Source organism: Gorilla gorilla, chromosome 3, assembly GCF_029281585.2.
Source record: "Gorilla gorilla gorilla isolate KB3781 chromosome 3, NHGRI_mGorGor1-v2.1_pri, whole genome shotgun sequence".
NCBI classification, from domain to species: Eukaryota; Metazoa; Chordata; class Mammalia; order Primates; family Hominidae; genus Gorilla; species Gorilla gorilla.
The window spans coordinates 90,352,583-90,366,685 of NC_073227.2; the positions used below are offsets into that span (position 1 = coordinate 90,352,583).

Sequence of the window (14,103 nt, forward strand, 5' to 3'; positions counted from 1 at the left end):
CATTATTAATTTACTTATGACAATGGCCTCCAACTGTATTCATGTTACTGAAAAGGACATGATTTTATTCTCTTTATGGCTTATCTTTGCAATATTTAATATTTAAATATTCATTTAGCAATATATCATGAACCTAATATTATTATTCTTAACAAAACTTTTTGTTGGGATTTAATATTTTTCACATTATGAGGTTCTAAATAATGCTATTAAGTGTCCTCGTATATGCAATTTTTTGGTACAAGTGGAGATATTTTGGCTTTGAAGAAATAAGAAGCCATACGCTTTAATAATCAATCAGTTGGAGAATGGTTTTAAGTTCTCTGAAGAAAACTGAACCTAATCAAGACACACACCTGAGAATATGGCTTCTCCACTATTCTTCAGAAACAGAGAAAAAAATTACGATCAAGTTTAAGATTAGAAATTTTTCTAAGTAGGTGATACCAATCTCCCACTGAATTCATAAAAACAAACTATTAAGAAGCACCCATAGAATGGTGACATTTAAGAAATTTTATTTCCTGGTAAGACCTCCAAAATAAATTAATTGCAAAATGTGTCCCTGGGGAGCTAAATGAGTTGACATCTACTTTTAGACATTTCAGTTAGAAGTCAATTAACTGTTGAATGGTATCTGCTAATATATATTTATATTGGCTTCAGTGACATTCCTGTTAAGTTAAACAGACAGTAGTTAAATAGCAGGGCCAACTATTCTGTTAACGTTCTTCCTAGACAGACTAAAAAAGCCATGTATTCTTTCATTTCTCTCTAAAAGAAGAAAAATATAATTTAAAAATATATTGCATATTTTCTAAAACAATAAATTTATAGTGTTAATATTCATAGGGTCAATCAAAATGAAGCTTCTCCTTTGGGCCTGCATTGTATGTGTTGCTTTTGCAAGGAAGGTAAGTAAATGGACTTCCAAAATTGTAACAATTGTATAACCATTTGCTAATTGTTTATAGGGATTTGTGCTTATGATAAAGTTACTATAGTGTTTGTAAAAAAGCAGCAGAGAGACATAGATGGACATGAGATTTGTAGTGTCAGACTTTTCAACGGAAAATTTAAAAATCAAAATAATAAAGTTGTAGTATCTGAAAATAGATAAACAGCAAGGAAAGCAGGTAAGTTCAGAAACGTAGGAGGCTGGAGGAGGAAAAATTATAGAAAAGCAGGATCCCACGTAGGTTATCTTAACAGAGTTTATCTCTTCAAATTATAGAATGCTGGATTGGGCTTCCTATGGCTGTGAAGTGCCATTGCTGGAGGTATTTATGTACAGACATTAGGGATACTTGATGGAATAGAAGTAAATGCACATCATACCTTTAGTGGAATGTAAGGTAATATAGTGTAATGCAATGGCCTTTAGTGTAACATAAGTAGATGAAACTCTAATGTAAGACAAATCTGATGGCAAATTCTTAATCCTAGCCAGTGACTATGCTAAATATTATCTTTTTTTAAATGGAGAAAATAATAACACCTACACCATAACATTGTTTTAAAGATTTTATAAGGTAATTATATAAAGTGCCTAGCAGAGTACCTCAGGTATGGTAGAAACTCAACTGCTACTTGATACCATTTACTATTGATGTTATTATCATCCTGTCCAAACTTTAAACTATTATTTTTGTTCCCTAAAATTAGATAAATGAAGCTCCAATTCTTAAAATAATAAGTGATGATTTTCCCGTACTTTTTATTTTTATTCTTTAGTTCATAATCTGTGGTCAATTCACAAACCATATTGAAGCTTCATTGGAGAACAAATGGATCTATGGTCCTTCTGGTACTGTGAAGAGGTGGCAAAGACCACTCTTTTTTTTGTTGTATGTTTGTTTTTTGGTTTTGTTTTTGTTTTTTTTTTTTTTTTGAGACGGAGTCTTGCTCTGTCGCCAGGCTGGAGTGCAGTGGCGCGACCTCGGCTCACTGCAAGCTCCGCCTCTCGGGTTCACGCCATTCTCCTGCCTCACTCAGCCCCCCGAGTAGCTGGGACTACAGGCGCCCGCCACCACGCCCGGCTAATTTTTTGTATTTTTAGTAGAGACGGGGTTTCACCGTGTTAGCCAGGATGGTTTCGATCTCCTGGCCTCGTGATCCGCCCCCCTCGGCCTCCCAAAGTGCTGGGATTACAGGCGTGAGCCATTGCGCCCGTCGCAAAGACCACACTTTAACACACAGATGCACACACACACACACACACACCAGACAAAACCTGGGAGGTAAAAAGTGAATAGCAAAATCAGATATATGAATGAGAGCTGAATGATCTTTCAGATGATAAAGATTTATGTACATGTTGAATATTACAAACCAAAATCCATCCAGCCAAAGTAAAACTCCCTGAGGAAATTGTTTAGGTCAAAACCATGTAATGATAATGATGACGATGATAAAAAAAAATTCATATTAGTTACTCAAATTTCAAAAAAATTAACCATAAGTATTATTAAGCTTTGCAAATTTTTCAGCAATATGGAAATGTAGGTACAGATGTTTTCAAATACATAACCACATTAAAATATATTTTTCTTTATTTTAGAGACGGTTCCCCTTCATTGGTGAGGTAAAACTTTTTTTTCTTTACACGCAAGTATATTTGTTTTTATCTTAAAATATATTTTACATTTTAAAACTCTCTGATTTCTTTACAGTGAAATTTAATGACTGCTATTGCTCTTAAAATAATAGTGCTATTAAACTCTTCTGATCTGATAGAAAATATTTATGGAATATGTTTGTGTTCAACATATTTAGCAAAAGGTCTTTAGTCTTTTTAATGAGCAAAAGCATTAAGTGCACTCCCTTTGCAGCTTAAGAAAATTTTTGCTATGCCAAGGTTTTCCCCTCATGCCTCTATTATACATTGTCAGTATGTCCTAAGTTCATTTGAACAAACTTGGTGATGAATCTGGAGATGCTCTGTCTGCATGAAGGGTTAGAGCAAGAGAAACCATGAAGTAGTGGGCCGGCCATATATTCAGGTGTGTGTCTTCAAGCTAGGAACCACTAGCAGGAGGAGTGTGTCCCAATGAGTTAGATGATTTCTGTGTAGCAAATACCCATAAATTATCTCTATGAGACCAAAGCACATACTGGTTAACTGATGTTAGATGTTTTTTTTCAGTTCCTTGCTACTTGTGCCTCAATTTCTGGCAACAGAAGAGTACTAAGAAAATTACACTTACACCTATCCACCAGTATGCCATAAATCAACATGACACTCTAGCAAAGAAAGCCCAAGAGACATAATCTGTGATGTGCACACTTTTGACCAACAATGATCAGACATATAACGAAGGAGTAGAAATCTTTTGGAAATAATGTTTTAAAATAGAAATATTATTAGGTATTATTTTGAATTTTTTTTGCATCATTTTACTTATTTTTTTATTATACTTTAACTTTTAGGGTACATGTGCAAAACGTGCAGGTTTGTTACATATGTATACATGTGCCATGTTGGTGTGCTTCACCCATTAACTCGTCTAATGAGTTAATATTTAAGTCCTCAGATTCTAGGGCTCTATGATCCACAATGCAAATAATTGATATTTGCCTCTATGAACACCTGGGGACATATATTACTTATGTATATATGTCATACCTCAGGGGGCTCTGGCAATATGACTCGTGAGAAAAATTTAACTCAGTAATTCAGGAAACTTACCTAAAATTGGAAAAAAATTAAATGTTAATTAAGAAGCTTGACTGGCTGGGGAATGTAGCATCCCAGACACAAGAAGAAAGAAACCTTGTCTGTTTTCCAGTATGTAGGATCCCCTAGCACAGAGACGGCACAGAGAAGGTACTCATTTTATACTTTTAAAAATAAATCACAGAACTTCCATCAAGAAAAACCTTAAAATATCTCAAAGACCCTGAGGGACAATCTACATTTATTGAGAAACTTCTCAGTATTGTATATTATTATATATAATAATAATATTATATACAATAACATTAACATCTACATCCAGTCTGCTCACCGTCTTGTTTATTTATTTTTATTTATATATATTTTTTGAGACAGAGTCTCACTCTGTTGCCAGGCTGGAGTGCAGTGGCCTGATCTCAGCTCACTGCAACCTCTGCCTTCCGGGTTCAAGCAATTCTCCTGCTTCTGCCTCCCGAGTAGCTGGGACTACAGGCGCCCGCCACCACGCCCAGCCAATTTTTTTGTATTTTTAGTAGAGTTGGAGTTTCACCATGTTGGCCAGGACGGTCTCGATCTCTTGACCTCGTGATCTGCCCTCTTCGGCCTTCCAATCTGCTCACCCTCTTAATGAAAATTTGAGATGCACGGTGTTAAAGGAAGGGAAGCATTGATAAAGAGAGGTAGGAAGTTGAGAAAGATAAGTCTGGAATATGGGACACCTGGAAGAGGAATAATGAAGCGGAGGCTTCAGTGGACACTTTAGAGACCCAGAGAGTGCTGAGCACAGTGGGAAAGACAATGGAGGGTGCAGAGAAGAAGACCCGGAGCTACTAATCTCATAATCCTGTATCAATCCTAAAAGTGCGAGTGCTTTCCTTCTATCTTTGTCCTGGCCTAGGTTAGCATATTCTGTGGACTATAACACTCTTATTTGCTTAAACACAAAATATTTCCTCCTCAGTTGGAGTTTATTCAATTTTCTTAAGAGATTATTACTTCTTACTTCAAAAATATGGAAGTACACTAGACTTAAGAAACATAAGACATTGGAATTCTTTCGAAATATCATTACTTATCATATATCATCACAGTTGTACCATAAGTAATATATAGACAGGACAAATACAAACAATCAACTTCGACTTCTTTGTTTCTCCTTTAGGATGACAATGACGATGGTCACCCACTTCATCCATCTCTGAATATTCCTTATGGCATACGGAATTTACCACCTCCTCTTTATTATCCCCCAGTGAATACAGTCCCCAGTTACCCTGGGAATACTTACACTGACACAGGGTTACCTTCGTATCCCTGGATTCTAACTGCTCCTGGATTCCCCTATGTCTATCACATCCGTGGTTTTCCCTTAGCTACTCAGTTGAATGTTCCTCCTCTCCCTTCTAGGGGTTTCCCGTTTGTCCCTCCTTCAAGGTTTTTTTCAGCAGCTGCAGCACCCGCTGCCCCACCTATTGCAGCTGAGCCTGCTGCAGCTGCACCTCCTACAGCCACACCTGTAGCAGCTGAGCCTGCTGCAGGGGCCCCTGTTGCAGCTGAGCCTGCTGCAGAGGCACCTGTTGGAGCTGAGCCTGCTGCAGAGGCACCTGTTGCAGCTGAGCCTGCTGCAGAGGCACCTGTTGGAGCTGAGCCTGCTGCAGAGGCACCTGTTGGAGTGGAGCCAGCTGCAGAGGAACCTTCACCAGCTGAGCCCGCTACAGCCAAGCCTGCTGCCCCAGAACCTCACCCTTCTCCCTCTCTTGAACAGGTAGGTTGTTTATATCTTACCACTATAATGTATGAGAAATGAGATTTGTAGAAGGGGAAAAAAAAACCACTCCCCAAGCAAATCTATATCAACTTAAATATTTTGAACAGCTTTATTCAGATACAATTGACATACCACAAACTACACATATTGAAAGTGTATACTTAGATATGTTTTGACATATGTATACACTCATGAAAAGAGTTACCAGGATGGGGAATGTGTCTACTACAGTCAAAAGTTTCCTCCTGTTCCTCTGTAATCCCACATTCCCCATCCTCCCATCCCTGGGCTGTTTTTTGTCACTACAAATTGGTTTGCATTTTCTAGAATTTTATGTAAGTGGAATAATATTGTATGTACTCTTGTGTCAGACATCATTCACTTTTAGAGATTTATCCATGAAGTTGTATTTACTAATAGTTTGGTTCTTTGCAGATTATTATTTTATTATACAGATACGCCATAATTCATTTACCCATTCATCTGTTGAACAGATTTTAGCTTCCAAACTGGACGCATTTATTTACTTATTGCATGCTTTAATGGCTTAAACATCCAGTACAATGTCAAATAAAAGTGATTAGATGGACATCCCTGCTCAGTTCCTAATATTAGGGGAAAGCATTAAGTTTTTTAACATATCTTTACACACACACATGCACATGTATATGTACCTACATACCCTCCTCCTCCTGAGGCCACGTATACATTGTACCCACATATTATTATATCTATAACGTACACAACGTGTACATAATGTGTATATGTAGTACACACATATATGTGTGTATGGACATACATGTTCATGAGCTTTATTCTGGAATGCTATTAGGTTAGTATGCTTTTACACTTTATTAAACACGAACGGATAAATGTTTTTATCCAAGGCTAATTTTTCCTTTATTGAGATCAAACTATTCTGAGTGCTCAAACTTATGTCCCGTGAATTTTGTGGTTTTTCACTCTGGCTGGTGGGATCAAGAACTTTTTCCTGCCCTAGTACCAATTGTGAGTACCAATTGTTGTTCTATTCTGTCCTTTCAGGTAGTTCTCTACCTGACCTCAGGTAGTATCTTCATATAATTAATCAATACTCAGTTGAAATGTGAGCATATCCTCTTTTTTAAAAAAAATTCATCTTTTATTTTAGATACAGGGGTTACATGGGGTACATATGCAGATTTGTTACATGGGGATATGGTGAGATGCTGAGGTTTAGAGAATGGATCCCTTCTCCCTGGTAGTGAGCACACTACCCAAGAGGTAATTTTATAACCCAGCCCTAACCACCACCTTCTAGTAGGCCACAGTGTTCCTTGTTCCTATATTTATGTACATGTGTGCTCAATGCTTAGCTCCCATTTATAAGTGAGAACACAGATATCTAGATCTTTGTATCTACATCTTTGTGGCCTGTTTTCCCATCAGGTACTCTGCCTGTAAACGTCAGCTATCTTGACCTTCCTGGAGTCCCAGCTCCATCTACTTAACTCAGAGAATCTTCTGGGACTTTCTCTCTCTCTCTCTCTCTCTCTCTCTGTGTGTGTGTGTGTGTGTGTGTGTGTGTGTGTGTGTGTGTTTGTGTGTTTTCCCTTGCACCAAGCCATGGAAACTCACTCCAGGCAGTATGCTAGGACAATCATAGAGACCACCTACCTTGCTTCCTGTCTCTTAGTGATTACTATTTTACACAGCCTGATATTTAGATCTTGAAAAATTGTTCCTTCTCATTTTTCTTCTCATGTTTGCACATTATTTTTGTTTTGAGCAAGAGAGTAAATGCAGTTTCTATTATTCATCTTGAACTTTAGCTTTAGCGAAGTTTACTAAACTTTTAGAAAAACAATTGTTTTCAGACAAAAAAAAAATTTAAGAAGCAGCTAGTCCCTAAATTTTAGTAGATATGACCCAAGGAATTAGGCTATTTTACCAAAGGGAAACCATGATTCTGAACTACATAGAAGATACTCTGAACCCTGGCAAGAGGCTAAAAACAAATGGAAGTTTAAATCCACCAATGAATTATTTATGCAGCACATTGCCACCACTTGGAAAGCTCTAGTAGTTGTTACCTAGAAGGAGATAAGAACTCTTTTTCTTTTAAGATATTCACCAAGGGGTTACATTCAATGGTGTTTGCAGCTTCTCTAGAGAGGTATGATGAGCCAGGCTTGTTCTCCAATGCTTCACACATTAAATATGTTCATTCAGTAGATTTGACACAAGCACTTTCCATCTGCCGGGGTATTATGAACACTGTATATATATATATATACCTGTAGCTCATGATTCACATGACAGTAGAAGGAAATGATAGAAAGTGAAGATAAAAAGAAATAGAACCTGATAAGAAGGGACCTTGAAAACACTGCTCAATACCTTGGACTTCATCCTGTAGCCAAAGCAATTTATTAGGGACCTTCACTGAGAGGAGTGATTCAACCAGTTCTCTGTTTCAGAAAGCTAAATCTAGTAGCAGTATAGAATATTTTAAACATGTTAAGAAGAGATCAGCAAAACACAACTTCTCAGAGAAGAAAGATTATTTAGAAAAGATAGGCCCAATACTATGAAATAAAGTACATTTGATTGTTTATGAAAAGATCTTTTTTTTAATGTTTTCTAGGCAAATCAGTGAAATTCTCTAGAAGAGTACCATGGGTTCATTTCTGTAAGTCATATGCGATAATATAATTTAGAAATTATAGATAAAGAGGTTAAATCTCATAATCTGAAGCTACCTTGGAATGTATTATATTTTTTACTACATGAAAATGAGAAAGTGGGGCTTAGAGAAGCACTGGTAGTTTGTGCCTCAGAACCTTTCAAACTATTAACTCATGTCTTGTGTAAGGAACTCAGGCTACTTTTGAACAAATAGCGAGCTCCTCCTTAAATTGATCCAAATTGATTATGACTTGAAGATTTTAAATTAACAGTAGTTAATATAGGTAAAAACCTTTAACGTGGGAGAAGAGGGTTGGACTATACATAGAAAGAGGCATTGTTTAAGTTCTCACAGATTATTCTGTATGCTATCCCTTCAGCCACCATCCTACCCCATGTTAAGAACTACTGTTTTAGAAAACAAACAATTTAGACCTGAAGTCTCCCTGTCCCTACATTGTACCACCCAAAGGCACAAACAAACAGCTCAACTGGACTCACTGTGTCTTAGTCATCTGATCAGGGGATAAGCAAGAAACTTGGCCGTCTTAATTTCAGGTTCTTCTCCTTCATCCCTTCTCAAAGATCTTCCAATTTTAATGTTTACCAGACAGGTAAATGACAAGGCTTTGACTGTCAGCCAAATCAAAGTTATTTCTGAGGTGACATCACTAGCTAAAGTAGAATTGAAAAGCAAATGTGATGGTATTTATTATTGTTGGTGATACCTCTTTACAGCAGCCATTGCCAAAGAAACTAAAAGATATCCATTTTTAGTTAAACCTTGACTATTGCTATATTCTTTGGTTTTCATTTATTTTACTTTTATGTTAAATGAACAATTAGCTAGTGAATTAGTTCAAGATATTAGATACACATAATAGTTTCATATATTCTGTAGTCATTTGTATTTAGTATTTTGCCAAATAGCATGAATTTGTAGATAACCATTCATTATAGTCTTTTTGAAATAACATTAAAATCATAAATCAAGAAAAATAATTTTGCTTTAAGTGTGAGTCATTTGGTCATTTTATTATACTAAACCAATGTTATTTTCTTCTTTCAGATACTGATGCAGAAATAAGTGAAATCTACAAAAGTTTTCTTTCTTTTCCAAAGACTATTTCATTCTGTTGTATTCAGAGTATTCATCTCACTACATTGATTTGTTTGTGGTAGTTTTTCCTTGGACTTAATTCATATTGAAAAAACATTGATAATTAAATAAATAAAATAGATAATTTAGACCAATGGTGATAAGGTCTGGATGAAAACTACGCTATGGAGGACTGAAATGGCAATCATTCAGCCTAGCCTGGAGTCTGATTATACAGCTACTATAGGATGATGTTAGTATTGGTTTTGAGTGCAATAGGCTTTTTTCTAAACAAACATATTTTGTAGTCAATGAAGTTTTTGTCACAAAACAGTAAAACATCTGTGTTTAACCTATGGTAAACAACATGTTAATGAACTATGCTACCCATGACTTAATGGACAGTTCAAATGTGACATCTACAGTTTTTCATTTCTCTTTTATGCCAGCACACAATCAATTCATCACCAATTGTCATTAGATTTACTTCAAAAAATATACCCCCAAATCCTAATACTTCTAACCTTCTCCACTGCATCTAGCCAACTCTAGCTATTGTCATCCCTAACAGAAATGGAGGAATAGCCTCTTTTTTTTTTTTTTTTTTTGAGACGAAGTCTCACACTGTTGCACGGCTGGAGTGCAATGGTGCCAACTCAGCTCACTGCAACTTCCACCTCCCAGGTTCAAGTGATTCTCCTGCCTCAGCCTCCTGAGTAGCCGGGATTACAGGTGTGTGCCACCACGCCTGGCTAATTTTTTGTAATTTAGTACAGACAGGGGTTCACTATGTTGGCCAGGATGGTCTTGATCTCCTGACCTCATGATCTGTCCGCCTCGGCCTCCCAAAGTGCTGGGAATACAGGCGTGAGCCACCGTGCCCTGCCAGAATAGCCTATTAACCAGTCTACCTGCTTCCACTTTTCCTCCACCCTGATCACATACACACATGCATTATCCACTGAGCAGTCACAATCAGATGTTAAATCAAACATTATTCAGATAAGATCTCTGAAAAGCCTCTGATACTTTCTTTTTTAACATGGAATATATTCTAAACACCTCTCCAAGGACACAAGACTTACCTTGTCTAACTAATGACTTTTCTAACTTCATTCCCTATCATTCTCCATCTTGCCCCATGCTCTTCGTGCAGCAGCTTTTCTTTTTTTTCCTTTTTCAAATATGTTGGTTTTGATCTTATCCAAGAACCTTTGCCCTGATGTATGAATGACTAACTGCTTTTCTACTTCGGGGGTCTCATATAGAAATCCTGCTTCTGAATACTCTTCCCTGAGCACTCTATCTAAATAAATCCCTCTTCTGCAACCCAGTGCTTTTTGTTCTATTACTGACTTCTTTTCCTTGTAGAAGTTACTATTACTGCTTTTTACCTTTTTATTTATTTGTGTATTGTCTTTGTTGTTGCCCTCATCTTATCTCCACAAAAATATATGCTCCATAAAAACAGGCATTTCTGTGTCTTATTCAGCACTTTATCAGGGCCTATAACAATGCCTGGGACATATTCAGTGACCAGTGAATATTTTTGGAAGGAAAGAAAAGAAGAAAGAATTAAGTAACAAATGAAGAATGAAGGAAGAAAAAATTTTTACAAACATTCAACATATTTTTATTTTGAAATAATTTTGTATTTTTCCCTATATCCTACATTGGATCAGAATATTACTGTTATGTATAGCCATGAGGACATGGTCTCAAAAAATGAGAAACTTTCTTAGACAGTAAAATTGTTAACTTGAGATGTTTGCTTCCATCTTCTAGAGCCAAGTAGGATCTAACTTTAATTTGACTTAGCCAATAATCTGAAATTATCATAGTATCTGTCTTTCACAGATACATTCAATATTCACCTCTAAATATTTAATGATAAATTTGTAATCATACATGATAGTCAATTTTAATGATTATGTTGTCAAAATTCAGGCTTTTTGTATGAATTGAAGACTTAAAGAAGAATTTGTAAATATGACTGTATAAGAAACAACAGAAAGATGAAGATGAACCGAAATAGAAATATCAAGAGGCTACAAAGTCTTAGCAAATTATAATTGCTAATGGGACATTATGTGGTGTTTAGTATCACATTTAGAACGTAGTCATTTGTTAAGTTTTTCATGGGGTAAAAGAAAGAACTTATTCCAAGAAAATTTTGGAATTTTAAAAATAGACATGACATCTTATCATGAGAAACATTTACAGTTTTTGCTTTTACTACAAGATACTGTGAAATGTTCTGCTCTGTCAGTTGTGAAAGTATGAAATTTAAGTCTATCACTACAATAATATTTTGTTTTTAGTGTTCATTTTTTTCCTCCTTGAGATGAGTTAGAGTGAAAGGTAAACACTAACATTTGAATTGAGGTAATTTCCACTGTGGAAAACAAACTGTTGTTAGTAAACAGGCATCAGCTTTGAGACACAGAAAAGTCATCCAAACCAGAAGATTGGGAACTTCCTCAATTACTTTGTCTTCCATTTATTGCATTCAATTAGTCAAAAATGTTGTTAATTATACATTTTAAAGACTATTTTTGGTAAGGTCTATGACACATTCAAAATACTACATACAGGTTTGTATTATCATAAATAATCCAAAAGAAAACATACATGTAACCACCACCATCTGGAAATTTCACACTAAATTATAAAACATTTCCATCACTGCATGTATTGTTTAATGTCGCTTTATGAATCCACCTTCTTCCTTATCTGTAGAGTTAAAAACTACTTAGTGGATTAGGGTAATTCATTCTACTTTTAAAAATGATTTTTCCACCTCTAATGTATTCTATAAAATAATATTGTTCACTTTTGCCTATTTTTGAGCTTTTTATTGAAAAGATTTTGAGTCATATCTTTTGATCAATATTAAGATACATTTGCAGAGTTTTGTATGTGTGTTTATATCCATCTTACGTACCTCTTTACTGTATAGTGTTCCCTTTAGCCACTGGAAAATGATATAATGTCATTGCTTACAGAAGGTGTCTGATTCTTATTCAGTGCTACTTTCTACAGACAGGTAACTATTCTCATTTACGATTAAGAAATGTTCACACCTTCACACTGGTATCAACTGCAACAACCACTATACTTCTCCAGTGATTGCCAGATGGCCCACTATACATCCTTTCTTCTATTTCTTTATTTTGTGGCCAGAAAGTCAGGACCTCAAAGAGGTATAAGTTTGTGTGTATAATTCCCTGGCTTTTTTCTAAAATTTTAGTATGCATTTATATGGCCCTTACAATATATAGAAGAGTTTTATGAGTTTTAAAAATGTATATAAACAAGACATATAATAAATGGTATGTCATTTTGCAACTTACTATTTTTACTCAACATTTATATTTCTGAGACTTTTCACATTTTTGAATGTATTCATAGTTTCACTTTAATTGATGTTTGCCATGAAAGATCAAATATATCACATTTTATTTGACTAAAAAGTAAACTATATTTCCTACATTATGCTATAGAACTTATAGACTAATTTAAGTTAATTATAGGCCTTATCTCAGGCCTTTGCAAGTAGCCTGAATAAAACTTTTCATTATTTATATTATCACATGCATATATGTGTGTATGTATATATGTGTGCATGTGCATGCATAGTAAAAATCTTAACCCAAAACTGAAATAAAAAATTATAAGAGAAAATACTATTTTCCACCAATATCACAATGGATAATCTTTTTTAAATGACTACATATGTCGATAAGTTACAAAATCCATATATGAGTATGACACCAATAAGAACATTTTCTCTAACCATTTTGAATACGAATAACCATGGATTCTAATAGCAAACATTATTAAAATATTATTGAAATAACTAACTGAAGTAAGTCACTTTTTTTCTTGTTTTTAGTGGGGAGATGTTTGATGCAACTGTGATTCATTCAGTGAAGAGGTAGCACCATAACATTCTTACATTTAAATATGTTTTAATGCTTTATGTTTTTTAATTCCACATGTGTGTATCCCAATTCTTAACTCTCAAAAATTATTTTATGAAAATTGGTGTAATAATTATGGTCACTATCTAAAAATTTAAGGTAATATTAACAGTATCTTCATTAACTTTAAAATTTTTAATATAAAGTAAGAAAATAGCGTCCTCCATTTCTTATTAAGCTATATCTAGAGAAAATACAATAAGTAAATTCCTGTAATTTAAGGGCTGGAATTTAAATCAGAGTGTGTAAAAGGGCAACATGAATGCTAAATCCTACCTTCATGTTTTGATGCTTTTCCTTGATTAAAATGTTAATTTACTTATTTTTATTATATAACCAGATAATGGACCAATGGTACATGCAGTGTAGAAATACACCAGTGATATTTTAAAGTACCAAACTTCTCCACTTTTGCTGTGGCAATCCAGTGAGAAGACGTCTTCTGTCATGTAATCTTTGTACAGATCTGCACAAGGAAATATATTCCCCTACAAGAATTATTTAGCCTAAAATGAATCTATGAAGTTATTATAAAATACAATAAGAAGTATAAAACAATACAGACATCCTTTCCAAAGCAAGTGCATGGATATCCTACATTTTAGTTACAGGGATAATTAGTGACTTTCCTCATTTAAAAAAGAAATTTCTATTCCAAGGATGTTTCTGCAATTATACCATTATTATATAATATATTACCTAGTGCCATGAAACATTCTGAGAGGTATCAGAGGAGTTGAGAGATTCTTCAGTAGGGACAGGAGATACTGTTTCATGCAGCCAAAAAACACATGAAAAAATGCTCACCATCACTGGCCATCAGAGAAATGCACATCAAAACCACAATGAGATACTATCTCGCACCAGTTAGAATGGCAATCATTAAAAAGTCAGGAAACAACAGGTGCTG

At 35.1% G+C, this 14,103-nt stretch overlaps 1 protein-coding gene across 1 annotated transcript; it reads left to right on the top strand.

Annotated features, from left to right (window-relative positions):
* Window positions 1-724: 724 nt before the first annotated feature.
* Window positions 725-13,069, top strand: PRR27 (proline rich 27). Its single transcript, XM_063705124.1, has 6 exons — window positions 725-914; window positions 2,561-2,584; window positions 4,839-5,306; window positions 5,337-5,441; window positions 8,071-8,115; window positions 9,181-13,069. Exons 1-5 carry the CDS (start codon window positions 864-866, stop codon window positions 8,080-8,082), a joined length of 660 nt encoding a protein of 219 aa, XP_063561194.1. The 5' UTR covers window positions 725-863; the 3' UTR covers window positions 8,083-8,115; window positions 9,181-13,069.
* Window positions 13,070-14,103: the final 1,034 nt, after the last annotated feature.

What these genes read in the sequence shown, in the direction of transcription:
- PRR27 (XM_063705124.1), top strand. Translation starts at nt 864, where the DNA reads ATGAAGCTTCTCCTTTGGGCCTGCATTGTATGTGTTGCTTTTGCAAGG. An exon ending in GTGTTGCTTTTGCAAGGAAG is followed by an intron (nt 915 to 2,560) that starts GTAAGTAAATGG and finishes TCTTTATTTTAG; the next exon opens with AGACGGTTCCCCTTCATTGG. An exon ending in GGTTCCCCTTCATTGGTGAG is followed by an intron (nt 2,585 to 4,838) that starts GTAAAACTTTTT and finishes TTTCTCCTTTAG; the next exon opens with GATGACAATGACGATGGTCA.